This window comes from Toxoplasma gondii, chromosome VIIb, assembly GCF_000006565.2.
Source record: "Toxoplasma gondii ME49 chromosome VIIb, whole genome shotgun sequence".
NCBI lineage: Eukaryota > Apicomplexa > Conoidasida > Eucoccidiorida > Sarcocystidae > Toxoplasma > Toxoplasma gondii.
This window is the reverse complement of record NC_031475.1, coordinates 808,827-833,570: the sequence shown is the minus strand read 5'-3', so window position 1 is coordinate 833,570 and position 24,744 is coordinate 808,827. Positions and strand designations below refer to the sequence as shown.

General features: G+C 50.0%; 4 protein-coding genes across 4 annotated transcripts; 1 reads left to right on the top strand and 3 right to left on the bottom strand.

Moving 5' to 3' along the window:
• Nucleotides 1-1,278: 1,278 nt before the first annotated feature.
• Nucleotides 1,279-7,146, bottom strand: TGME49_263070 (CMGC kinase, CK2 family). The gene is made up of 8 exons (XM_002365366.1): nt 5,975-7,146; nt 4,778-5,416; nt 4,372-4,464; nt 3,753-3,899; nt 3,192-3,293; nt 2,882-2,954; nt 2,025-2,260; nt 1,279-1,381 (listed from the first exon to the last, which is right to left on the bottom strand). Exons 1-8 carry the CDS (start codon nt 6,248-6,250, stop codon nt 1,328-1,330), a joined length of 1,620 nt encoding a protein of 539 aa, XP_002365407.1. The 5' UTR covers nt 6,251-7,146; the 3' UTR covers nt 1,279-1,327.
• Nucleotides 7,147-8,985: 1,839 nt separating this feature from the next.
• TGME49_263080 (hypothetical protein) lies at nt 8,986-11,019 on the bottom strand. Its single transcript, XM_002365367.2, has one exon. The coding sequence runs from the start codon at nt 10,492-10,494 to the stop codon at nt 10,093-10,095; it is 402 nt and encodes a 133-aa protein (XP_002365408.1). The 5' UTR covers nt 10,495-11,019; the 3' UTR covers nt 8,986-10,092.
• Nucleotides 11,020-11,943: 924 nt separating this feature from the next.
• TGME49_263085 (hypothetical protein) lies at nt 11,944-14,380 on the top strand (the record flags this gene model as incomplete). The annotated part of the gene is made up of 2 exons (XM_018781311.1): nt 11,944-12,596; nt 12,976-14,380. The coding sequence occupies 2 exons, from the start codon at nt 11,944-11,946 to the stop codon at nt 14,378-14,380; spliced, it is 2,058 nt and encodes a 685-aa protein (XP_018637146.1).
• A 2,494-nt stretch (nt 14,381-16,874) lies between these two features.
• Nucleotides 16,875-20,504, bottom strand: TGME49_263090 (14-3-3 protein). Its single transcript, XM_002365368.1, has 4 exons — nt 20,171-20,504; nt 18,784-19,079; nt 18,164-18,448; nt 16,875-17,923 (listed from the first exon to the last, which is right to left on the bottom strand). The coding sequence occupies exons 1-4, from the start codon at nt 20,418-20,420 to the stop codon at nt 17,783-17,785; spliced, it is 972 nt and encodes a 323-aa protein (XP_002365409.1). The 5' UTR covers nt 20,421-20,504; the 3' UTR covers nt 16,875-17,782.
• Between the last annotated feature and the right edge of the window lie 4,240 nt (nt 20,505-24,744).

The window sequence follows — 24,744 nt, the reverse complement described above, 5'->3', positions numbered from 1 at the left end:
TCCAACATATGCAGAAATCCACGCTTACCCAGACAAAGAGGTAAAGAGACACCCGTGGAGACAGAGAGACATCCAAACAGAGATAGGCCGAGCTTGTGCTTTTCGTTTTTCCGAAGACGCTCGCGCATGGCTTAAGAGCGCGTATCTCTTTCACATGTCGGTCTTCTGTCTCCTTTTTCTTCGAGTTCCTCTCTCTGAAGTCCTTCCTTAATCGCGTTTGCACCTTCGTTTTCTCTTGCTCCTCTCTTCTTCCCTGCTGCTCGTGTTCTGCAAGGAAAGCAAAGGCGTCTGCATTCCACTTCCGTATTACCTTTCTGTGCTGATCTGCAACATGCTCGAAGCCACTCACGCCTCCTCGCGTTTCGGCCTTTATACGGAGAGAGGGGCATGCTCTCCTACACATAAATATCCTATATATATGTACATAGATGTAGTTTGTTGAGAATGCTTGTGTACACCTGCCATGCATGGATATTTGTACATATGTATGTCTATGTCTGCGAGGATAAGTGTTTTTTCTTTGAATGCATGCGTGAGGTTCTGGGTGGCGCAGCGCCCGGCGGGAGGCGAGCTCGACCCTGTTCGAGTAACGATCGGGATAACCTCCGACTGCATGCGGCGCACTCGAGTCGCTGAACTGAAGGACGGAGACTGGCAAGCGTTGCTTGAAAGCTTTTGAGTGAGAAACTTTGTCCGGCTGCGCAGCGGCGAAAACGCGCCTCTGAGGCTTCAGCCGAGGAACGGCTCAAGGACGAGAGAAGAGGAGTGTACGGAAACAGATGAAGAGACAGAAATACGGAAAGAGCCGCAAAGCGTGAAGAGTGGAGGGAAGAGGAAAGGAGAGAGATGTACGGGGGAAAGACCGAGAGATCTGCAGAGAGCGGCAGGATGGAGAGACGACTTTTCGAAAGAATGAGAGACACGTGGACGGGTACAGAAACGTTGGTTTTTTCTTGCCGAGTGTTTTGCCGCACTCGTCGCCAGTTGTGCGCAGAACGTTTTGCGTTTACGCGAGAGAAAGACGGAGACAGACACCGAAGAAATCACGTTCTGTTTGAGAAAATGAAGGCCACCACGACAGAAGCCCCAGAGAAACAACAAGGCTCCACATGGCACAAGTTTCTGCAGAAAAGAGACACCCATGAACGTTCTGTACACAAATACACACCTACAGCATCTCTGCACTCGAGATGTCGCATATATGATGAACAGCCTTCGAATACACAGACCGGCCGCTCTGAGACGGACCAAGCGCGAACGTCGCAACGCGACCGCAAGCAAAAAGTCCCCTCCGGTCGATCATAAAAAAAATTCCATGAAAAAGGTCTCAGGCTTTCACGCTCGACGCCGAAAGGTTCGCTGCCTTCTGTTGCTCTTCTTCCTGCATGCAACAAATGCCACACGCGTCGCCACTCAACACTGAAAAACACAGCTGTAGACAAATATACACATATGCATATATATACATATATATACATATATATATATATATACATATATATATACATATATATATATACATATATATATATATATACATATACATACATATATATAGATACAGATAGATAGATGTGCATGTATATTTGTGCACAGGTATTTGTATGTACATGGGTGCCTATACGTATTTAAATGTAAAGGTCCTTTGACTTTAATGCGCCTCGTCCTGCAGCTTCCGTGAGAATGCTTTCCCAAGGGAAAAACGACAAAAAAAGAGACAGCAAAAACAGCGAGACGGCAGAGACAGAGACCAATTCAAGAACGAATATATCTACACATGCAAACACAGATGCAGTGTATATACATATGCAAATATATACATATATATATATATATTCCTGTATATACATATATTTATTTATTTATACTTGTATCTGTGCATGTACATACATGCAAAAACGTATTTGTTTTTTGTGTATTTAAACACGTAAAAAATATACAAATATATATATATATATATGTATATGTTGATATTGATGTATATTTGTACACGTCTGTGTATCTGTGTGTAGATGAGTGCGTACCAGCACGGGTCGGAAGTAGGGATGGTTCATGGCCTCTTTGGGGAGAATTCGTTGGCAGTGATCGTAGATGAGCATTTTGTCGATGAGGTCGATGGCGTCTGCGCAAGCCAAGTGTTGGTTTTCTGAGTTCACGAAGCGGCTCCACGGCTTCCGCGTATGCTTCCCCAACAGGGAAGTAAAGTGCGACTCCAACTCGAGGTTGTACTTCTCCAAGTAGTCGAACAAGCTATCCGTTCCTGAATACACGGAAAACAGGCCTCACGACAGCACAAAATACACATGAACACTTACACAAATACACAAATGCATACATATACGCTTATATGTATGTATGTATACATGTATGTATACGTACATATGTATATACATATATATATATATATATATATATATGCACACGTGTAAAGGAACCCACGGGTGGGAAGACACGTGCATGTATGTTCATGGATTCACGCATATATATACGTCTAAGCAGGCGGATGTATGTATGCATTTCCAGATTGACATCAGTACGTATACAGAAGTATACGAAGTCGATCCATGTATATAGGCATATATATATATATATATATATACTAGCATATTTTTTACATTGAGTTCGTGTCTGTAACTCGTTGGAGACGACTAGAAAGCAAACCTGGCGCTGCATGTTTTCCAGGACAGAGCCGCACATGCATGCACCGATTTGCTTGTGGGGACGACTATCTGGAAGAGCTGTCACAGGCTCCCTCGACGAGAAGTCCAACCACCCAGGGAGACGAACAGAGACTCAGCCGATGGCGAGAAAAGGATTTGGCAACTCCCCCGGACCCGTGTGAAAAGGCGTTGAGGGAGAACGTTTTACAGGCGAGACTCACCGAGCACCTTCGCGATTTTAACGAGTTGGTCGCAGTTGTCATGGCCGTAGAAAAACGGCTCTTTCCGGAAAACCTGGACAGACAGAGAGAGAAGCATTCATCGAAAGAGCTGGTAAGAAAGAGCTTCCCGTTGGCAGAAACGCAAGCAGGCACACCCCGACGCAGAGCTGGCGAAAACAGACGGGATGTGAAAACAAGAAGAGAGACGCAGAAAAAGATAACGAGGCTAAAAAAGAAATGGAGAGGCGCCGCGAGTCGGGAGAAGAGCGAAAACTCTAAGCGTTGAGAAAAAAAAGACTTCTTGCCTCACCAAGCCTGCCAGCATGCACCCCAAACTCCACATGTCGAGCGAGTAGTCGTACACCTGGAGATCCACCAACAGCTCAGGACCCTTGTAGTAGCGCGACGCCACCTGCGAAAAACAAAAAAATAAAAAAAAACGCGAACAGATCACTCGCCACAGCTTTGATCCAGTACACGTATGCACAGGCAGAAAGCCATCTCAAACACACACGCGACAGGGCATAAACCTTGATAGATAGATAGATAGATAGATAGATAGATAAAGACGATAAAAGTCCCGACAGAAAAGAGAATAGAAACTGTTCTTTGCATGCGAAACGTGTATCAGAGAGAGCGTGTGCCGGAGATGCAAAACCGAAAACGCAATGCTGTAAAAGTGCATACAGAAGGAAGACCCTCAGACAAAAAACGCGGAGTCTCACCCGCTCTTCATAGACCATGTATATCCTGGGTGGAGAAGCCAAAATACAGATACCCACGTAGATGTGAGCAGGCACTAATATGCAGATGCGTTTCCTATTTTGAAAATGCGAGTGAATTTTGTCCAGAACCTCCTAAATTTCCTTACACGAACGTTGTATTCGCGGCCTGGGTGATAGAACTCCGCAAGACCCCAGTCGATAAGTCGCAGCTCGCGCTTCGAATGGTCGATCATAACGTTGTGAGGTTTCACATCTCGGTGCATGATTCCTTGGCTGTGGCAGTAGTCCAGTGCCTGAAAAAACAAAGAAAATGACAACAGAAATGCGACACGCGTATGTATAAATAAATAAATAAATATATATATATATATGTACATATGTGTGTATAGGCTTATACACATCCTTGCAGCCATAGTGGCATGTGCGGCAGAGACGCACATACCAATACATATAAACATATATATATATATATATATACATAAATATACTGCGTTTGTACGGGTGGTGCATGTTTTTAAGCCATCCGAAGGCAAGTGTGCATCCGATACGCGTGTTTTGTAGGGATGAGAGAAGAAAAAGTGGAAAGGGAAGAAAGCGTGAAGAGAAGCGAGGAGGGAGCAGACGCAATCGAAGAGCTCAAGGAGACTGAAGAGCTGCTACAGGTCAAGAATGCGACTACTATGTTTCGTGTGAAATACATTTGAAAGAAGAGGTTTGACAGCACCATCGCCGTCCTGCAGACGGAGACAGGGTCTGAACCGTTACCTTAAGAATCTGGAAGATGTAGTAACGAATGTCGTAGTCGGTGAGCGTCGGATAGAGAGTCTTGAAATCTTGATTGTTGATGTGTTCAAAAACCTGGATGGCAGGGCAACCAAGAAAGACTGAAAACGAAAGCTCGGTAACAAACATCTTGCGGAGAAGAGCCCCGATGAAACGCCAAAAAGAGAGCGACGAGACACGAAAGGGAGAAAACGGGAAGTCGTTGTCTCTCCAAAACAAACGACCATGTGTGCACCACGAAGCGCGTCCCCCAGTAATCGAGCATGTAAAAAAAAAGGAGCGCGCCTCCTCTCGCTTCCTACATCGCCAAAACGTTGGTGTCTTCTCTTTCGGTGACCTTCGCCAGTTCGAAAAATACATCGTCCTCCGCGTCTCCGCCTTCGCTTACCAGAGCTGGAGTTCGGCTGGCCGGGTCTTTGACGACGTCGAGGAGGCGAATGATGTTGGGGCCGCCACAGAGGTTCTGCAGAATCTTCACCTCTCTGCGGATCTTCTTCTTCTTGACAGGCTTCAAAATCTTCACCACGCACTTCTCGCCTTCGAACCCAAGGCGAGCTGCTTCGCCGGCCGTTGTCCCCGCGGAGCTGGCGGAGGCCGCGCGAACCGGTTGCGAGCACGACGAGGTTGAAACGAAGCTGTTGCTGCTTCCGACGCTGTTCAGAGAAGGGAGCGACGTAACAGACGCCGAGTTCCCGCTGCCGCTCGGAGAGGCCCCAGCGAGAGCCAAGGCTGTCGCCGACGGCGGTCCGACACGCAGTCCTTCAAAGACTTCGCTGTACTTGCCGCGACCGAGCTTCCTCACGACTTCGTAGCCGTCAGGCACCCCCCACCGAATCACAAAGTTCTCGTAGTCCCAGTACTCGCGCGGCTTGTGCAGATTCACATCGGCGTAGTACCGGGCGACGTTCTGAGACGACTCAGGCTCCTGAGACGCCGCGTAGGAAGGTCCGCCGGACAGACCTCGAGCTGCTGGCGCGACTGTCGCAGGCGGTGCCCCTGCATCCGCGGTCGGGCGCGGCGGAGCCATCTTGGTCAAACAAAAGAAACGAGAGAAACGAACAGAATGGAACGAGCGGAGAAGGAGGAAATAGAGAGGAACGAGACGAGGGGGAAGAGATGATGGCTGCGTGTTGGGGAACTCAACGTGGGCTGTCGACGATACGCGAGGTCGATTTTGCGAGCAAACAGATGCAGGGAAAGCTGGGGGTCGCGGTGGGATGAAAGCGGAGACTGGAACTTGGAAGGACGGGGGGCGGGGAAAGCAGAATGAAGGAAAGTGCACAGAACGTCGGAGCGAAGAGATCCCAAAAAAGAGTTTGAAAAGGAGTTCTCGATGACACAGCGGCTGTCCAGACACCTGGAACCCAGGCCGCAGCGGAGAGAGGCGAAGCGACGAGAGAAGAGGAACGACCAAAGGTGAGGGAGGTCTCGAAGCCTCGTGGTGTCGTAGGAAATACGCCTGGCAACAAACGTGATCGATCAGTGAAGACTGGGAACTCGTCCCGAGCTCGAAAGTGGAAACGCGGATGGAGGCCGGTGTTGTTGCGGAACAGGAAGACTCCGTGGACGCTGCTTGTCGGCTTACTCTCAGAGACGCGCGGATGCGTTGACCTTGAAGTGCAAGCGAGGGAACGGTGTCGAAGCAACGCTGTGGTGGGGTAAGCGAATGGAGCTGTGGGGAGGACGTATGAGCCGTGGGGGAAAGAAAACCTGAAATCGAAATGGGAACTTGACGCCAAGAACACGGAACAATCGCTGGTCTCCTCAAACCGCTCACGGGTCGAACGGAGCATCCACGACAGAAAACAGCCAAGCGAAAAGAGCCAATTTTAGTGGAACGGACCGGAAAGGGGAGGGACATGAGTAGGCGAGGACGCAGGGAGACGCCCGATGGACTGGACCCCACATCAAACAGAAACAAGTGCCGAGAACGGTGCGACACAGTGCCGACGCACTGCTTCTGCCCTACTGCTGCTCGGGAGTACACACACCGTGTTGCGGTTTGCTGGACGCCACTGTCGCGTTCCCGCAGAATCGACAACTCGGCCTTTAGCTGCAACGGCAGAGCTTCGTGGGATGTCTGGAACAGTGGCGGAAGGGGGACAGTTCGACGTCGATGTGTGACAGAGTCCTTGAAGACGCCTTACGGTCCGGAAAAGGACGGGAATGCAGAGGAGCGCTGTACAGAGAGTTTCAGAAAGAAGATAGCGGGTCATGGAACGAGTGGTGGAATGCGGAGTTGACGCCAGTTACAGCGGTGGCAAGGAGATTGCCAGGGAGTTGAGATCTAAGAGGAAACGGACACAGGGAACGGTGGAGTGACCGGGAATAGCGGAGTGCGTACACACACGATGGAAAGAATTCGTAGTAAGCAGATCGCGTGGACGGAAAACGTTGCGGCAGGGACAGAAAGCCCGCGAGAGACAGGAGTCGGGGAAACGTGTGGTTTCGGGGAAGCTGAGAGACGTCTTGGGCGCAGAGAAGGTAAGAGACGAAGTGGAAAAAAAAGGATGAAGAACGTCCGCACGAAAAGCGGTGTTTCTCGCTCAAGAGGGAGAAGCGAAAAGAAATAACGGCCGGGAGAAAGAAAGCAGTGTCGGCGCCGGAATGACCAAATCGTCAAACGCTTCTCTACTTCACACGACAACACGGACGGCTCCTTGTCGCCAGGATTGAGCTCTGTTGACCAAGTTGAACTCTTCCGCGCTATTCCTACTCGTCCGTAGCGCGTAACTCATTTTCGCAAGTATTCACTGTAAAGCGACTCCCCGAGTTTCTGCTGCGGTGTCCCTCCCCTCCCTCCTCTTGTCCATCAGTCTCTCGGCCGTCTTTTCCAGACAGCATGCACTTCTTGGGAGAAACACCGCCCGCCGTATATCCGGGCAAAAAGGCACCCCGTCCAGAGACAGAACGCAGCGCCCGAGTCACCGAAACCAAGCATTCCTCCTGAAAAATGTGAACTGGAATCACAGAAACGAACGGAAACCCAGCAGCAAGCCCCACATTTTCTCACAGACTCATCACTTTGTTCCCAAAAGTGTGCTGGCCAATGTCCGTCAACTTGAGCGGCCTGCAGAGAACGCTGCTCGCGCTGTTCTGTCGCTGATGCCTGTAGCAGTTAGTCTTACGTCTCAGAACGCGTGCTGGGACACACGATGTTTCCTCAGCTAGAAAAACCGCGTAAGTGACAAAGGTGATGTGGGCCCTTTAAAAACCCAACAGACTGTTGGTAAGCGAACAGTCCTGTTCTGGGCCCTCGAAGAAACAAAAAAATGGCGGTAGTGGCAACATGGCGCAAGTGCGTAATGTCAGGAGGGTACCTCTCCAGTCACGTGTACATATACGGCAGTGTTCCACACCGCCTACCAGTCGATCGCTATATGAAGTGACGAATCTAGGAAGTGGCAATATGGAAAGAGTGCTGCTAGTGTAGCAGTCTGTCTTCAGAACAGCAAACTTCCGCTGTGTCATACCATCACCGGTTTAAAGCAACGATTCACCCAGTGCAAATCAGTGTTAACAGCCGGTTTCTCTTGTACATTTGTCGACTTGCGACAGGGGAGGAAGACTGATGTGTACGACGTCCTCAAAGGACGCTTTGAAAGAATGCGTCTCTAGAGTGCAGTCCTGCCGAAAAGGTCTTGTCGTCACAAGAAGGTCGTCTAAAATAGAGCCGGACAACGAGTAAACGATGAGGTGGTTACGTGGTAGCTGCTGGCTCATGGTCTTGACGGGCAATGAGAGACTTTGGAAGGCCTGGAGTTGTCACAGTCCTCAATTATCACGAGAGGACATCAGGCGCGGACATAGTCAAGGCCTGTACATCTAAGCTAGGCGTCTGCAAGAACTGGAAACTGCGAGTCTCCATTACATCCCTCAACTTATTCTTCAACTAAGCAAACATCAACTGTGGTGAGTAGCTCGTTCGCGTCAGTATGCCAACGTGGCTAACGGGAGCGTAGATTCACTGAGAGGAAGGGGCATTTGCTTCGGCACTCCAGTCTGGCTTTACAACTGTGCTGACTTCAGCGTTTTTCCTTACCCGTAAAGCAGCCGCCGATGGCAGCTAAATGTTAAAAGACTTTACACTGGATAGCATATACACGGTTTTGGGAGTTGGTAGTTCCCGCGGATTCAGCTGAAATAGAAGCCGAGCAACAGTGCACAACCTAGAGGCTGCACGGAGTTTTCGTCAGCGCACAACGCGCCAAAAGTACTCGGCAGTTCATCGACAACTGGTAAACTTGTAACTTCGTGCGTGGTTCCTCCCGACGGTAAAGCAATGTAGATCGCTGCTGAAATTATTTCCGCCGACACAACTTCAGTTCCACTTCCCCCAGGCTGCCGCAGCGATGTCATCCCAGGTACCCCTCCCGCGAGGTATTCACAGAAATGACTATGCTGACACTCTACGCAGTTCTAAGTAACTCACCACATTTAGTCACACGTCACGGGAAATAGAATGTACCGTGCATTTTCTTTGACTCACTCTCGCGCTCTGGACATGCCGGCACTCATCATCTTCCGGCGAAGCGGAACTGCGAATCCAATAATGGAGTCAGATGTGGAGGACGCGAGGCATCTGTACACGTCGCTGCCCCGTTTGACGGATTCCTTTTTGAGCGAACAAGGCAGTGGAGTCGACAGAAATGCAATACCTCAGACTAGGCTACCTTTCCGCCTCAAAACAGTGCTACAGACCATTGAGAATTCCGTGACGTCTGCCGCACGACAGAAGCATCAGCCTCGCGTTTCTTCGTTCTAAACAAGTTGCGTTCTTCGAAGTGAAACAATACAGTGTGTCTTGGACTCATTCTTGTGTGTCTGCGACGATACAAGAAAGCGATCCCGGTACGGTTCAGTTGTGAATGCACGTCATTTTTGCGCGATGTAATACCTCTTGCCCGAGGCTGGTGATGAAAGGGAACCTGGAAAAAACCTGGAGTTCCCAAAAAACGTGTACATGAATCCAGCCTCGAGGAGAAGCGCTTCCCAAAACTAAGCGAGACTACTTTGAAGCTTCTCTCCTGGCGTTACTCTACTAGGAGGGCAATTGACAGCGCGGATAGCTTCTTGAGAACAGATCTCAGCATTTTGTGCACGTGTTTCTAGTACGACTATCATATACACATATTCTAATAAGCTAAGCTGTACGTACCCCGTCTTGCCATGGACGATAGTGTCACATAAGAGTTGCCAGCAGACCCGCCTGTGTAGTGCACGATGCCACACCAGTCGCCGGGGCATTTTCTAGCAACCAAGAGGTCGTAGACCCGCTTTTTCGGCGATGAGTTTTCTGTGGCATTGGCATTCGCCAATTCCCCTGTGGTGATGGGTGAAGCAAGCGAATGGATAAAGCACTCGAAATGAAGCGTTTCTCGAAACACACACTCTATGCAGTTCCGGGCATCCTAAATACCCTCACTGCTTTGTGTCCTCCGGAGCTGCGTTTCACCACGAGGATTCGCATGCATGCACGAGCTATGCAACAATATTGCTGGATGTAAGCGAAGAGGCAGTCTCCGAAAGAGCATGTCAAGGCTTGAACTGCGCGTCTACTTCACGAGTGAAGCCACACAGACAGGTGCGAGTGTACACACTGTTGCATATACGCCTATATCTGCATACCCAAGCGAATAAACGCATCTGGTCCCGCCTCGCAAACGTCCGTATTCTCAGGCTCACACGACATTGTATTTCGACTTAATTGGCCTGTCCCTTTTGAGGCGCCGCCTTTGCCTGCGTCTCTGGATCCTGGGTCTCTGGCGGCACGCGCATGAACACAGTCGGTGTGAGGCCAGCGTTGATTTCCGGGTCCAGGAGGCGGGGGTTTTTCGCAACCTGAGAGAGCATGCATTCTCTCAACAGCAAGTGTGTCTGCAAATAGTCGTACTTCTCCCAAATGTGCTGCAGAGAGAAGTTCGTGTACCGCCCCTTGAGGGTCACCTTGGTCGGGTCTTCGGGGTTAACCACCGCAGTTCCCGCCGCGCACGATCCCGCTGTCGGCTTCCCCTTCACGGCAGCAAACGCCTGCATCCACCGGAAGGACCGTGCGATATCTTTTGAGAGAACGGCGGCAGCGCCGCTCGCAGCAGGGGCAGGCATTTTCTTCAAATGAAGAGAAGAGAGGAAGGGACGCGACGGACGGAAAGCGTTAGTCGAGCAACGGGACTTCGTCCGCGAGCGACGGGGGTACGACGCTGGAGGGGGAACTTGAAAGATGGAGTCGGCGAAAAGGAGAACTGTGTCAGAGACGATGGCAAACGTGGTGGAGGCAAGTAGTCGAAAAAAAAGCAGAAGGCAACGGCTGTGCAGAGCGGCGCTGAACCCTCTGGAAAACGACACTTTCGCCACAACGACAAAGAACTACGGGGCAGGGGCAAAGCTCGTTTCTTCTTAGGAAAAAGAACTCCAGTGGGGAGAGGGGCACGAACACGGACCAACAACGTGCAGAAGAGAAACGCGTCAGGCCAAAGACGAAAGTCGGTCCTGGGAGAGGAGACACACGAGAGCACTACCTGAGCGCCGGCGGCCGTGTAGGGCAAGTTTCTTCGGACCTCCTAAAAGACCTTCCCAAAAAGGCGTGTCATATACGCGAAAGGTCAGGACGTCTTTCAAACGAACAAAAACGGTTTCCATTTTAGCCGTCTGTGGACAGGAAAAGCCCCCCAATTCCAGTCGCTCAAACGCATGCAAGAGGAAAACAACACGGCCGCTTTTCAGCAAGGGACTGCGGCGTGACCCCCAACACATGCCAGCATTTTTGCACCCACTTCGTTGGTGTCGCCGGGCATCTTTAAAGACGTTTTTTTTAAGAAGGAGAATGACCGTCCCAGACGGAAAGGGGATCCCCTATCGCTGCACTTGGTAACTCATCTGCATTAAAAGAAAAGTGTACGGTCTGCAGACAAGATGCTGCGTATATGCACGTGTACGTATTTCCATGTGCAGTAGCCGCTCTTGCAGCGGTAGCACGACGCTCTGTTTGCATCTGACTTGTTATTCTTTGGGGCTCGGCAGAACAGCGAAAAAGAGTTCTGGTAGTACGTGTCGGTCTTGCAATGAAATTCGTCATTCCTGACTCCCCTCTCTGGCTTCTACATTGACCGACGCTAGTAACTGGCACAGCTGAAAACCCTAAGAAGCCCTTGTGTGACCTGTTGGGTATGTCTCGCGATATTCTCCCGAAAAACTCGCGTGTATGAGAAGAGATATGTATGTGGAGATCCAAGGCGTATGCCTTTTCCCTATTTCAGAGGTACGGGCCTTTCCTGAACCAGCAACTACATCAAGTTCATCGCGAACACTAGAAACTTTCGTTGCATTCTTGTGTCGGTGTGGTTTTTTCAGAAAGTGTCTCCCCCTTCCTTATGGTACGGTAGCGGATATAGTAACTAGGCAGAAGGGGCCTGCCGATCAGACTGGGTGCTTCGGAGCCGTTGCGTCTCCTTTTCGTCTGAGCAGAGGGGGCCGCTTACCACCAGACCCCTTCTTGCGACGTGTTCCCTTGTAACTGTTGTCAAGTACCCTATATTCCTTTCGCTGTCCAATTAGATGATGGGGGGCTCGTCTTTCGTTTCACCAGTCAGTACCGTTTTTCGGCCGGCGGATGCAAATCTGGAGGCGCTCGGGGGTAGGGGCCCAGCTGCGGAGTACAAGGAGCTGCTTCAGTCGTTTTTCTCGGGAACACAAAAGTGGCTTGCCCCCCCGCCTTCGCTTTCTCCCTTTCTGCTCGCTCGAGCGGGCTTCGAGTGTACAGACACTGGAGTCATTCAGTGTCCTTTGTGCAGGGAGAAGTGGACCTGGCGAAAGGGCCGCGTGCGGCAAGTTCCGCCGTCTAGTTGTTCCACCGAGAAGCGTGGTGAAGAAAAAAATCGTTCTTCAGAGACGAACGGTAAAGCTTCCTCATGCTATGAAAGGAAGAGGTGTCGAGAGAACGGAGACGCTGAGCCAGAGAAACCACTTCGATCTGCTTTCTCGAGTCGTGCCCGACAGGCCGATGGGAAGGCTCGAAGGCGCGGCTCTTCGGATGCAATACAGGAGTCAACAGATGAAGACGAAGACAGTGAGATGATAGACGCTGTCGCCCTCAGTTTCGTCCATTCCGAATGCTGCCCTCGGAGAGGAACCTTCATTTCTCTCTTTGACGTCGGCCTGGCCGGCGCCGCCGTTATGCCTCTAACTCTGGTACAGAATGAGAGAAGCAGGTAAGAGGCATCTATGAAAATATTGTGCAGAGTTACCGGTGTGCGTTTTGTTAGAGTTTTAGGCACTCCGGGGTGTCTATTTTCTTTTCGGAATGGAATCCATATGACAGCGTGGTGCTTTCACTACTGAGCCTGGGTCAGCTTCACCGACGCTCCAGGTCTCATTGGGCAGAGTGAAGACGTACACCAGAATTTGCAGGTTTCTGCTCGCCACCGCGTAGCGGCAATGGAAAAGAGTTCTCCAGATCTTGTCAGTCATGCGCTCTGTGAAAATGTGCGAGCCTCTTCCCCCGTGCTAGTTTGGCGGGGAACGATGTGCTTTTGTCGTGAGACTGAGAGATTTTCGGTGGTATTCGTTGTTTTTTTGCTCTCTTTTCAGGCTGGAGGCGTTGTATGATCGTCTTGTCGAGAAGGCGAGGCAACCGTTTTTGCCGTTAATATCTCTCCGAAGTGCACTGGGGTACCTCAGTAGTCTCATTCTGTCTCAAGCTGAGTGTCTGTCTGCACTGAGGAAAGGTGGATTTCTCGACCTCGATAGAAGTGGAACTCTCTCGCGGACGTCTGAGTCAGCAGAGCAAATGCTCAATTCGCCTAGAGTCCATACCGCTCCTTTAGACCAAAACGCCGTGTTTGCCTCGGAAGCAAGCACGACACAACACAAAGAACACACTTCGCTGTCGTTGCTCTTGCAGCTGCTTATTCTGCTTTTTCACCCCTGCTTTGCTAATCTTTCGGTCCACACTGTAAACACGAACACGCAGGCTGCCGTTTTGACCGAGATCATACGTTCTGGGGAAGCGAGAGAGGAAAACGAACAGAGAAAAAATGTACAGTTGCACCAAGAGACCGACAGTGCCGCCATCTCTTTAGGAACAATGCTGGGGTCAGCTTCAGCTTTTTTCCCAACGGAAAGTTGTGTAGAGAAAGCCCACAAGTTCCTCCGGTCCTTGTCGGATTCCAAAGAATGTGGAAAGAAACTATCACTTGAAAATATTCTCAGTTGTGTGTTGGTCGATCCGCTTAAAGTTCTCGCGCTTTTCGGCTGGGAGGTTGGTCCAAAATCCGCAGGGAGAGATGCGGGATGTCGGAGCAGAAGGGGCAAACTCTGTTCATTTAAAGACGGAGGAAGAGCTATGGACAGCGAGGAAGGGGCGTCGGTCTCTACTTCCCTAAAAACTCCAAGGGACGGGGAGGAGGGCAAGGCTGGAGCAGAAACGCCAACAGAGCGCCTGCAGAATTATGCAGCAGAACATGAGAGTGTCGTTGAGTGCCGGTACTGTTTTCGTACAGTCGAGCTGAGCCAGTTTCGACAATATGCTGTCCAAGAAGAAACGCGTTTTCTTAGGGACAGGCAGAAGGGGTGGATGCACGTGTGTTCGGAATACACGCAGTTCTACTGTCAGGCACTGGAACACACGGCAGCGACTGCGACTCTGAACCGACGAGATGGCGAAAGTGTTTCCGGTGAAGACGAAAGAGGGAGAGGGAGAGGGAGTAGTGTTTCTTGTGACGAAGTGACAGACATTGTACTGGGAACTTATCTCCCATCCCCGCGGCTTGAAGGACGGGAGCCCGGTGTGTTCGATCCTGTGCTTGACCATCGTCTCCATTGCCCTTACATATCTGGGGCGGTCTATGGTGGCCAGGCTGTGGTTGAGCGAGTTATTCATGCGCTTGTATCTTTGCAAATTAGTGGCTTCGAACAAGCGAGGGAGAGGGAAGAGCTCAGGAAAGAAGCCGCGCAAGCATGGAGTTGGAGGAAAAAACTTGAGCCTCGAAAGTGACTAGCGTGTCGACACTCGGAAACCATGTTGTGGAACTGAACAGATTGTGAATTTTTAGGAAAGCTCAGAAAGCAGCATTGATTGTTACCTCAGATACTTTCTTTTCTTAAGACGCAAGGAGCTGCACACTTGGCTTTAGTAGATGAAGCGGGGCGCACGCGCCGAAGGAATGATACAAAACTCCAACAAGTATGCACCTCTGTCATCTATCTGTGGCAGGTATTGCATCAGGCTCAGTCTTTAATTCGTTTTTTACCAATCGACACAAGCAATCACCAACACAATGTGCAACCTGTTCGTCGACTTGGCACACAGTCTAACGTCTGTGTCGTCAACACGTAAGAACGGAAATGTTCATGCTTGCGGCCACGAATAGTATAGTCATAGGAGCCCAGACTACAGTTAATTCTCTAAAAACCCAGAACATTCCTGAAAGAAAGTTAGTAGTATGTCACACGCTTTGGGTAGGAAGTTTGTCCTTGGAGACTTTGTAACACGTGATTGGCAGGAGACGACCGACATGTTGTCTTACCCGCAGTACTGCTCCATAAGCAAGCAGTAATAAAATAATCGAGTGCCCCGAACCCTAGCGTGCTGTAGGCATAAATATTCTGCCGCCACTGTTCTACTTCAGGATGTCAATGGGAGAGAATAGCTAACACTCGTGCGTCGAATGGAAACAGGGAACTAAGGCCTGTGTATGACTCTTTCTAAGTACTGCGGTCCCTGGTTTGCTAACGGTGCTATACAAACTGAAATCCTTGAGTACGTTTTTTGAATGGGAGTCATAAACTGAACCGCTGTCGCAGAATGGTTAGGGATAGAAGACATTGTGACGGATTCGTAAAAAACATTGGCTGTATTTCTATTTTAAGTCGTCGAGTATGGGCACATTACATGATGATTGTTGGGCTCGAAATAGATTCACGAGCATAACTCAGCTATGACAATAATGATTGGTATTCCCACAGGTAGAACAACATGCCACAAAGTGTTAGTTGACACTGACAATCATATGCATTCCGAGAACATCCTATCTTCGCCTGAAGGGACGCAAGAATGGTGGTCGTACATGCTTGGTTTGCATGCTGTTAAATGTATGACTGACTGTAGTATCAGTGTGAAGAGCGACGGTGACCGACTCGGACTCGTGCGCTACAGCTGTTTTATATCGTAGGGATAAAGAGAGAAACTGGTTACGTGTGTCCAACTTCGCTGTTCGGTATCCACATTGTAAAGCGAAATCTCAGGACCACAAAGTTTGCTAGCATTTCACTAACTCTGTTGATTCGATGCCTCTTCTTTCAGTCTGAATTCTTTTAATACCTCACCTTTGTTGGACTTGGCAGTCATTCATATGAAAATCACTGCCATCCAAGATACAGACGTCCTACCGAGCTGCCCCAGCCATACTACTGATGCTATAGCTGTCTCCACTGTCTTTCGTGCACTCCTGAGACGTTTCGGTGGTCTAGAGCAACAACATTCTGGTGTCCTTATGACTCATTTTTAAACGTCACGTGGGTTTACCAAAATTACGAAGACCATGCTTTCTCACTGTGGCACCAGAAATTCCCGCTGACACTATAGGGGATAACGTCGGCACATGCGTACTGACGCTTGGAGGAAGTGTGTAGAGAAAAAAGGTTAGAGGGCAGGGACGCTGATCGAGACCGCATCAAATTTTAAAAAGAACGATGAAACAACATGTTTTTTTCTGAGGTGACGTTGTCTTGTGATCCGTCAGCGTATCGCACCAGATCCGAGCCTCAAGCTGCTGATAATCTCAACTCTGCAACTGCCTCGGCCAAAATTCCGATTCACGTACCGGAGAGGAAGCTCACGTAAACATGTTGCACAAGCCGACAGTCTACTGAAGGCCTAGAAAAAGCCGATTATGGTTACAGACTCTTTACATTCAACAACAGAACACACTTCAGCACCACCTGAATCCCCACCCACAAAGAACAATGAGTGTAACCGGCGTTTTTAGCAACCTGCCCTTCAACACATGCTTCATCGACGTCGACTGGGTCTTCAAGCAATCTCGAAGCAGTCTTTTACGTCAGGTGTCCCTTGGTTGATAAAACGCAGACGTCGCGATTTCGGCTGTTGCCAGTGACCTATACGCCCGGGTTCTTTTTGCCCCAGACCTTGTCTATCAGTTGTTACGGTATGTTGATTACCTTGTACAGTAGGAATTGAAGAACATTTGGAAATTAGGATGTCCAAGCTAAACAAATCTTTCGCTCCAGAAACATGTTCCTTCTCCATTAAAGCCGAATCTGCCGCATCCTCCTGCCGCCAACTAAAACGAAGTACGCAAGAACGGTATCAACTGTTTCAGGCGGATACGCGACTGGCATCTGCTAACTCCCGCAGCTCCCTGTTGCAACTTTTGTTTTCTGGTGCCTTTATACGTGAAGGAACGGTGAACGAAGCCAGTGACGCTATCCAACACGCTGAAGAGCAATGCAACTCCAGCAGAGGTACGTAGTTCTCTCAACGGCTTATTTGAAAGCACAGCCCCAGCTGTGTAGTAAAGAGGGTTTTTGTCACCGCATGGAGTGAAAAAAGAACATTCGATATAGACACATATATCTATTTTCAGGAATGCCTCCGTAGCCTTGTGTGTAAGCGAGCCAGTAGAGACGGGTACTCGAACGCTCTACCGAACCAGACACTGATCGAGCTACCATGCCTCATAGTGTCTGGACTCAAGGATGGTCAGTGCTGCTGTATCTCAAAATCTGCTTTCCTGTTCCGTGGTTCATACCCGAACGAAGCCAGACATCTACGTTTATTTTCCTTTCCTCATTTATGATCCCTTTTCTATACCCTGCCGGGTACTGTCCGAGCGTGCGGCGTAAACACTTATACACGAGAACTCGCTTGCGGGAGTTCCGCTTTCTCTCAATTCGGAGAAAAACAGCGGCAGGAACGAGCCTCCAAAATATTATCTCCCATTTTCAATTTAGATTACACGGGAGACACTGCCCGCGGCAACCCCCCTATATCAATCATTTCGCTCAAAACGCACGCACATCAGTGCAGACACGACAGATTTGTTCAGAACTTGAAGAATCGGATGGGAGAAGGAAGAACGCAGAGAAGAACCGAGGAACCCTCTTGTCGGCCGTGTAAGACTAGGCACTTTTGGCAACACGTGGCCCCTCAGGTACACACAAGCCGTCTCGAACTACTACCCATGCGGTAACGTGCGCATTTTAACGAGTTTTGATCATACAAAGAACACACTCAAGCACGAGACACATATATAGACAACTTATATGGACTTTCTCATGGAAGAGTGTGACTCTGCACGACCGGAATGCGTAGCTGCCCCCACCATCCAAAAGGCCAGTTTCCCCGTTGACTTTTACTCTTTCCTTTTCCACAAAGTTACTGATCAGCTTGTTCTGCGGGCTTCTCGCCACCTTCTTGCTGTTGCTGGTCCGCTTGCAGATCCGAGGTCCACAGAGTCAAATTGTCACGCAGAAGCTGCATGATGAGAGTGCTGTCCTTGTACGAGTCCTCGCTGACCTGAAATCAAACCACACATATATTATGACCCCTTCGTTCATAAGGAGTCTACGCGACCCGCAAGCTAACACACGGCACACCTCCACCATGGGGGTTTCATCCCCACGAAACGGAGTATGCTGCTACACAACAGAAAACACGCAACCAACACAGCATCTTGAGACACTTGCCCCAATCCCCATACACATCTAAAACTCCCTCATCCAGTGCTCATGCCCGGAACCACCAACAGGGACTTACATTGTCAAACTCAGTGATCGCATCATCAAAGGCTCTCTTTGCCATCTCGCAGGCCTGCTGCGGCAAGTTGAGGATCTCGTAGAAGAAGACAGAGTAGTTCAAGGCAAGGCCGAGACGAATAGGGTGAGTTGAGGGGAGTTCAGCCTCCGCGGTTTCCGTCGCCTTCTGGTACGACTCCTGTGCCTGGTCAGCCGCCTGCTTCTTTCCCTCCTCGCCACTGAACTCCGAGATGTAGCGGTAGTAGTCTCCCTTCATCTTGTAGTAGAACACCTTACTCTCGCTGTCCTGTACACACATGCACTCCACTTCACGCAGTTACGTTCTCTGTACCGAAAAAACCGTGTTTGAACCGCGTACCAATACTAAGAGCAGAGCCCTCGGTGGATATACATCCAATCTCGTCCAGCCGCAAAGGCGACATCCGTTCCACATGTAATGAGATCCAGAGTCCGTATTGAACTACAAGCAGCCAATCCGAAAACACACACACAAAAGAACATTGCCACTCGACACCGTGTCATCCACAAAAACCGTACGCAACACAGTCCTGGATCTGCAACAGCTCCACGAAGTGCCTCAGTAGTCGAAGGATGCACTGAGGCCAAGATTGAAGAACGTACCGATGTCTTTGGAATCAGCTTGTCGGTGAGAAGCTGAAGAATGTCGTGGCAAATCTTGTTCAACTCCTCCTCAACCTTTTGCCGGTACTCCGCAGCAAGGGCCTTGTTCTGCATGTGCTGTTTGCTGAGCTCCTTCTGCTCAACAGAGGAGATGATGCGCCAGCTGGCTCTGCGAGCGCCGACCGCATTCTTGTAAGCAACGGAAAGGAGGTTACGTTCCTCGACAGACAGCTCGTCCTTGGGCTGCTGCTCATCGAGGCAGTTCTCCACCAAGTTCTTCATGGCCTCGGCCATCTCTGTGAGTCAGACAGGCACACGGGATACTCAAAGACAAGCATGAACGGTAGGCTGTTTGTCATTCTTGACTGCTGAATACTCCCAATGGCTGCGCGCGCACAGACAAAAAGTTACGAAGACCCCGAAATCTCTCCATTGATGGGCACGAAATGAAGATACGTGCGCAATACACTGACAGAGGTGTTTACAGGAGAACAAGCACGGCGCGTTCAACCGGCGTTTGCCGCGTATGCTCGTTCATGTAGATGTGAAGAATGAGAACACACGAACTACAATTCCACACATCGTAGCGATTCCAAACACCATATACGCACACTAGGCATCCCATTGCAAGGCTGACATAAACGGGCAGCCTTGCTGACAAGCTTTAAATTTGTGTCACCCGGGCAAACTCCCGTTTGAATACACACCTGAGAGCACTTAACACCACAGGCTCCAGGAGTTAGCATCTCTAAAAAATTACGACCACCAGGAACACAGTACAACCCAGTGAAAAAAAACGGGACAATTTCCAAAACGGAGAATGCGCACACCCCGCGGAAGCGAATGCCGACACGTTGGAACACTGTGTTGACCCACATCCACGTCCCGGACGGCGACCAAAAACACATGAGAATCCTGAGCATTTGGCCGCTCTCAAGGACTTTTCCTCCCCAATTCATATCCACCAAACACCGTTCACCTAGTCTGGGAAAAAATATGAGATGAAGGCAATGTGCCCCGTGATGCGTTTTTCGAGGATGCGCACGTGCGCACATCGGCGCAGGTTCGCATATCCCCGGGCCAGGGAGCAATTCTTTCCACACACAGGAACAAAACCAAGCGCAGAGTCCCGAGTTCAATTTAATTTTAGACGTGTGTCATGATGGAGCAGAGGGATGGGCTTTCAAACAAAGATTCGTGGCAGAGGCACAGAGTTCACATTTTAGGGGGGCAGGGCGCATCTCTCCGGACGGGTTGGGGCGACAATGGAAGGTGGGGTTCTGCGAGAGAACCTGGGGAGAAGATATTGAGACAAGGCCGATAAATACGCAGTACTCAGAATTGGACGACCACACGTCTCCTACGAAGACATTTCACGAAAGCTTACCGTCATAGCGCTCCGCTTGCTCCGCAAGCTTCGCCTTGTAAACGTATTCATCGCGCAGATTCTTGATTTCCTCCGCCATCGTGGATACAGGTACGCAGGACAAAAGAAGAGGAAAGGACGGAAAATGCCCCGAGAAAAAAGAAGGGAAACGCAGAAAAACAAAAAAGTCACGCGCGGGACGGTGAAAGACAAGGAGTGGGCGACGTGTGGACTTTTTTGCTGAGGAAAATGCTATATCCGTGCTCACCATGAACAGCACCACGACATACGATATTGGGATCCACCACCAGATTTTGGGGGCAGGGTAGTGGAGTACTAGCTGGACTTCTTTCTCGGACGTTTTATGCGCGCGCCGCTGAAGCCAGGGGGAAATTCGCAACAACACCCACACGGGGGGGGAGGGTCCGCAGAAGGCGTAGTATGCACCAGACAGGATGACAATAGCGCCCAGAGCTAGGCTCCTTATATATGAGGAATCCAAGCGACCAACCGAATGTTCATGTGCCGACAGCACAAGGTGGGTGCCTCGGCAGGACGTTCGCGGTGTCTTTCGCAGTGTGGCAGATGACGAAAACTCGTCTCAGGGAATGATGATCGGCTGCCTCCAAAAAATATAGCCCGGCGGAGCCGACGATGATGGCAGCACCGGGCAGAAAACACAAAACGGGAAAAAAGTCCCGCCGTTCGAACGGCTAACATTCCGCGATTTCGGACACACGAGCTACGCACAGGTGCGCGCCTTTCAGTCATACTGTCGTCACCGTGAACGTGCTGACAGAGACAGCGATGTGTTCCGTTGAATCTCCACTCAAAACCACTCAATGTGCGCATGGTACTTCCCAACACGCGTTTCGCTTTGCCGATGGCGCTTTACACAGTGTGCAATGTCCCCAAGTGAGGTAAGCCGCCGTTCTGTCGTGGAGGGTGGAGTCAACATCTCATCTCTGGCTTGCTTCAGGGGAGCAGAAAAGTGCTTAAAACCTACGGTAACACTTCTTTCCCGGCTTGCTCACAGTCGGAGGAGCGATACACACTGGGTTTTGTTGTGCACTTCGGGTTATCCACAAAAATAATCGAAGCTAACGAGCCGCGCAAGCAGCTCTGCGGTGATGGAAGGGGGCGCCAGTGTTTGTCTGATTTAAGCGAAGGCTGGTCAAGAGGGATCGAAGCAGACGGCGGCGAAGTTGTCCGGCAGTGGAGTGTCGTGAGTGTAGCTGAATCAAACATCCGACAGAAGGTGCTCTCTACCGAACGCCAGGAAACTCCTTGTCTACGCCAGAAAAAGAGCCACCTACAAGGGTTTGTCACTCCTACAGAATGACCAACACAATTCTATACATAAATATACAGCTGTGCTACCGGCTGATACCTCTCGCGTTTGATCACTTTCGGCTTCGTGCTCACCACCTCCAACGGAATCCTGCCGGGGGTTCGTTGCAATATTTATCTGTATATGCTTCTCCTCGCAACGGTCCACTTTTATTCAAGGGGACCGAGCAATGGGAGACTGTACGCACGTTGACCAGAAACATTTCGAATGGCCACAGAAACAAATACTTCGTAAGCGACAAAGCCGGGGGGTGACTGCGTTGCATTGGCTTCTCCCCAACACATGAAAGGCTCACGGGGGGGGGAGAAGGGGGGAAGAACAATGCAGCAATCGAAAAAAGCTGCGCAGGGTCTGGACAAAAGTGCCAGGGAAGTGTGTGTGTTTGCATGAATGCCAGCGGCCACGCGGTAAGCAGCAAGCCGTGTCGAAGAGCCTGCTGCTCCAGATGCAGGTATCTGTAACGATGTTAATAAGGTGGGGAGGCGAGCGTCCTGACATGAGAATCAGTTTTTAGAAGTCTACCTTCCCCTGGTCCGCAGCAACTGTTTCCTCGACCTCGTAGGCATGGGTACAGCGCCATCGGTTCCCCCAAGTCTGCGCGCACTTTCTCGTTCTTTATCTAGTCTGTTGTGGGCCTTTTATCTCTCTTGAGGTATCGTGAGTGTTGCTTGAGGCAAATCTGATTCGCGAGCTCCTTCGGCCGCCTCCTTCGCTGTCCACGCGCCCCAGGCCGTGAATCGTTGAAGTGTTGCTATACAAAAGGAAGAAGCAGCTCCGTCTTGCGGATAGGTGAAAGCAGATATCTCAGCAAGACGCAGTCTTGTATTCGGAATCCCATGCTGCCCACAGTGCCGACTCAGCTCGATTCCCCGCGTGAGCAAAGTGCAATGGACGAAAGTATGAATTGCCCGATGGTGACATGGTGCCACGCATTTTGCATTACGGTTCTTGACAGACCTGTCAAAGAGACATTCGATGGAGACAATTGACAAGGGCCTGCATGAGCGTCGTAAACATCTGGATGCACCAAAGGAGGCTACAGGTACTTGTGTGGACGTTGACGGACATTGCACACTGTATGTCCAAGTGTGGCAAATCTGTGACGAAGTCGCTGTTTCCCTATGCCGAAACTGGACACTCACAAGCTGGGAAGGCAGTGTTAGAGACCCATGCGATTAGAATGTTAGTGGATTATTTCAATCATCGCGATAAACGTCCTGCTGAGGTCATGCTTCACAGGTGTGAGTCGCCTGCCAACATTGGCTTCGTAAGAATTTTGTCCTTGATTGCCATATATCTTCGCGAGTGTTTATCTACCAGCTTCAAACTACTGTTCAGACAGAATCTTTTCCGGATACAAACATATTTGTTGTGCGAAAGTAGCGGACGGATGCAGCACCTGCTGGAAGTCGGTGGAACAGTGACGGACGCACACTACTGTCCATCGTTTTGTTTCAGCCTTCGGACTGAGCAGGGATGAACGGCACATGTGTTTCAGAAGCATCTAACGCTATCATCCGCTTCTCACCAGTTACTTTTCTGTAACCTGAACGTGTTCTTTATGAACGTTTTGTGAAGCCGCTGGCGGTTGTTGAAGGTACACATGCTGCGAGTCAGTAAGGGGATTTCGACCCAGGAAAGACCCTCTGAAGTCGTTATTCGTTGCAAACAACGGTATTTAATGAAAGAAACCGACCTTTCAATCTGAAAATTGTACTTTGACTACGTCTGACCGAGAACAGTCGGTCGGCCCCGTCGACAGCGTAGGCTTGTCTCTTGAGCACTGGGCATTCGTTCGACAAGCGTCTTTCAAATTTAACGTCGAACGGCTCAGTAAGCAACATAGCAGCGCCAGTGCTCCGTAATGAGTGGCTGGCATGCCGTTGATATCTTCTGTAAGGGAGCACGTAGGGCTGAAGGAGACTGTGTCAGAAATAGATTCGCCTTTTTAGAAGCAATATGCTCCACCGCTTCCGTGCCAATTCGTGGCGGTCAAGCCCGCATGTCCTCACAATTTGCCTCACAGCATAAATCTTCAGGCCTTTGTCCTCCCGTTTCCTTCACTTGCTCCAGCGTAATCTCTCGGTGACCTTCGACCGGCAAGAATGCTCTGTCGGAGCGCCACTGAAGAGGTCCCCCCTGTTTGCCTTCCTTGACGAAAATCTCTGATAGGAAGCAGTACACGTCACCATATAGCGCTCTTGGGTTTTTGGTTCCACCCTGCTCACTTAGGCACTTCAAAGCACTGTTGACCCTTCAGTTGTGCCACAGAAGACATCTGACTTGAGAAACAGCCCTGTTTTGTCGCAGGCAGGAACCCCTGCTTGTCGAACACTTTTTCTGCTTCTCGTCTCTCGAAGAAAGAGTCCCTAGCTAGAGGATTCGACCTTGAGAATCAACAGAGGGACAGGAACAAACGATGGTACAGAAACGAACTTGTCCTTGGCGCTGCTGAAGGCTGCTGGTCTGTTTTTGCCCTCAGCGGAGCACAGAAAAGTCTCTCCACGGGAGATGCTTCAACCTACTATTAGAACATGCTGACTTTTTCCTGCCATTGCTCACGCGGACCTGGTACCTTTCTAACTGTCCTGAGAGCAACTAAAAGCTGTTCTAGAGAGCAACCGAAAAAACCGGAAACGATAACAGTTTGCATCGCGAAGCACCCTTTGAGAAGGTTCCACAAACCGCCTACAGAAGAAAACTCTGTGCGGTTTTGAAGCTAGGAAAGAAAAGAAATCAAAATGGCGTCGAACTTTGGGGCTTCAGGCCCTCCATTAAAGAAAGTGGAGGAAGTAGAGAACCTTGACGACCCCGAGAAGTGGTTCGACGACCTCGATGCAGACACCGAATTCGCGAACTACGAAGGTAAGCGCTGGAGAGAGAGGAAACCGTTTCTTTCTTTGGCACTTTTCTGGAATCTTCAGCGAAGCGGAACTCCTTTCGTAAGTCATGTTCATGCTTCCACAGAAGCGTCTGCTTAGTACCTAAATTTTGTCTGTGTGTCATCACACAAGAGAATGGGGAGTTTTGCCTGCCCTCTCGTTCGTTCTGTGCAGACATTCTGTAGTTTACCTGCGTTCGGATATTTGGAGATCGAACTCTTTTTTGAGTCAACAACATATTGCACCAAATTGTTAGTAGAGTGTCTGTCTCAGTTCAGGAGACGACCTGACACGTCGACCACATGAGCTTGTTTCTCTAACGATTTGCTGCATTTCTTCTCCGTTGATTCTTCTGTGTGTTC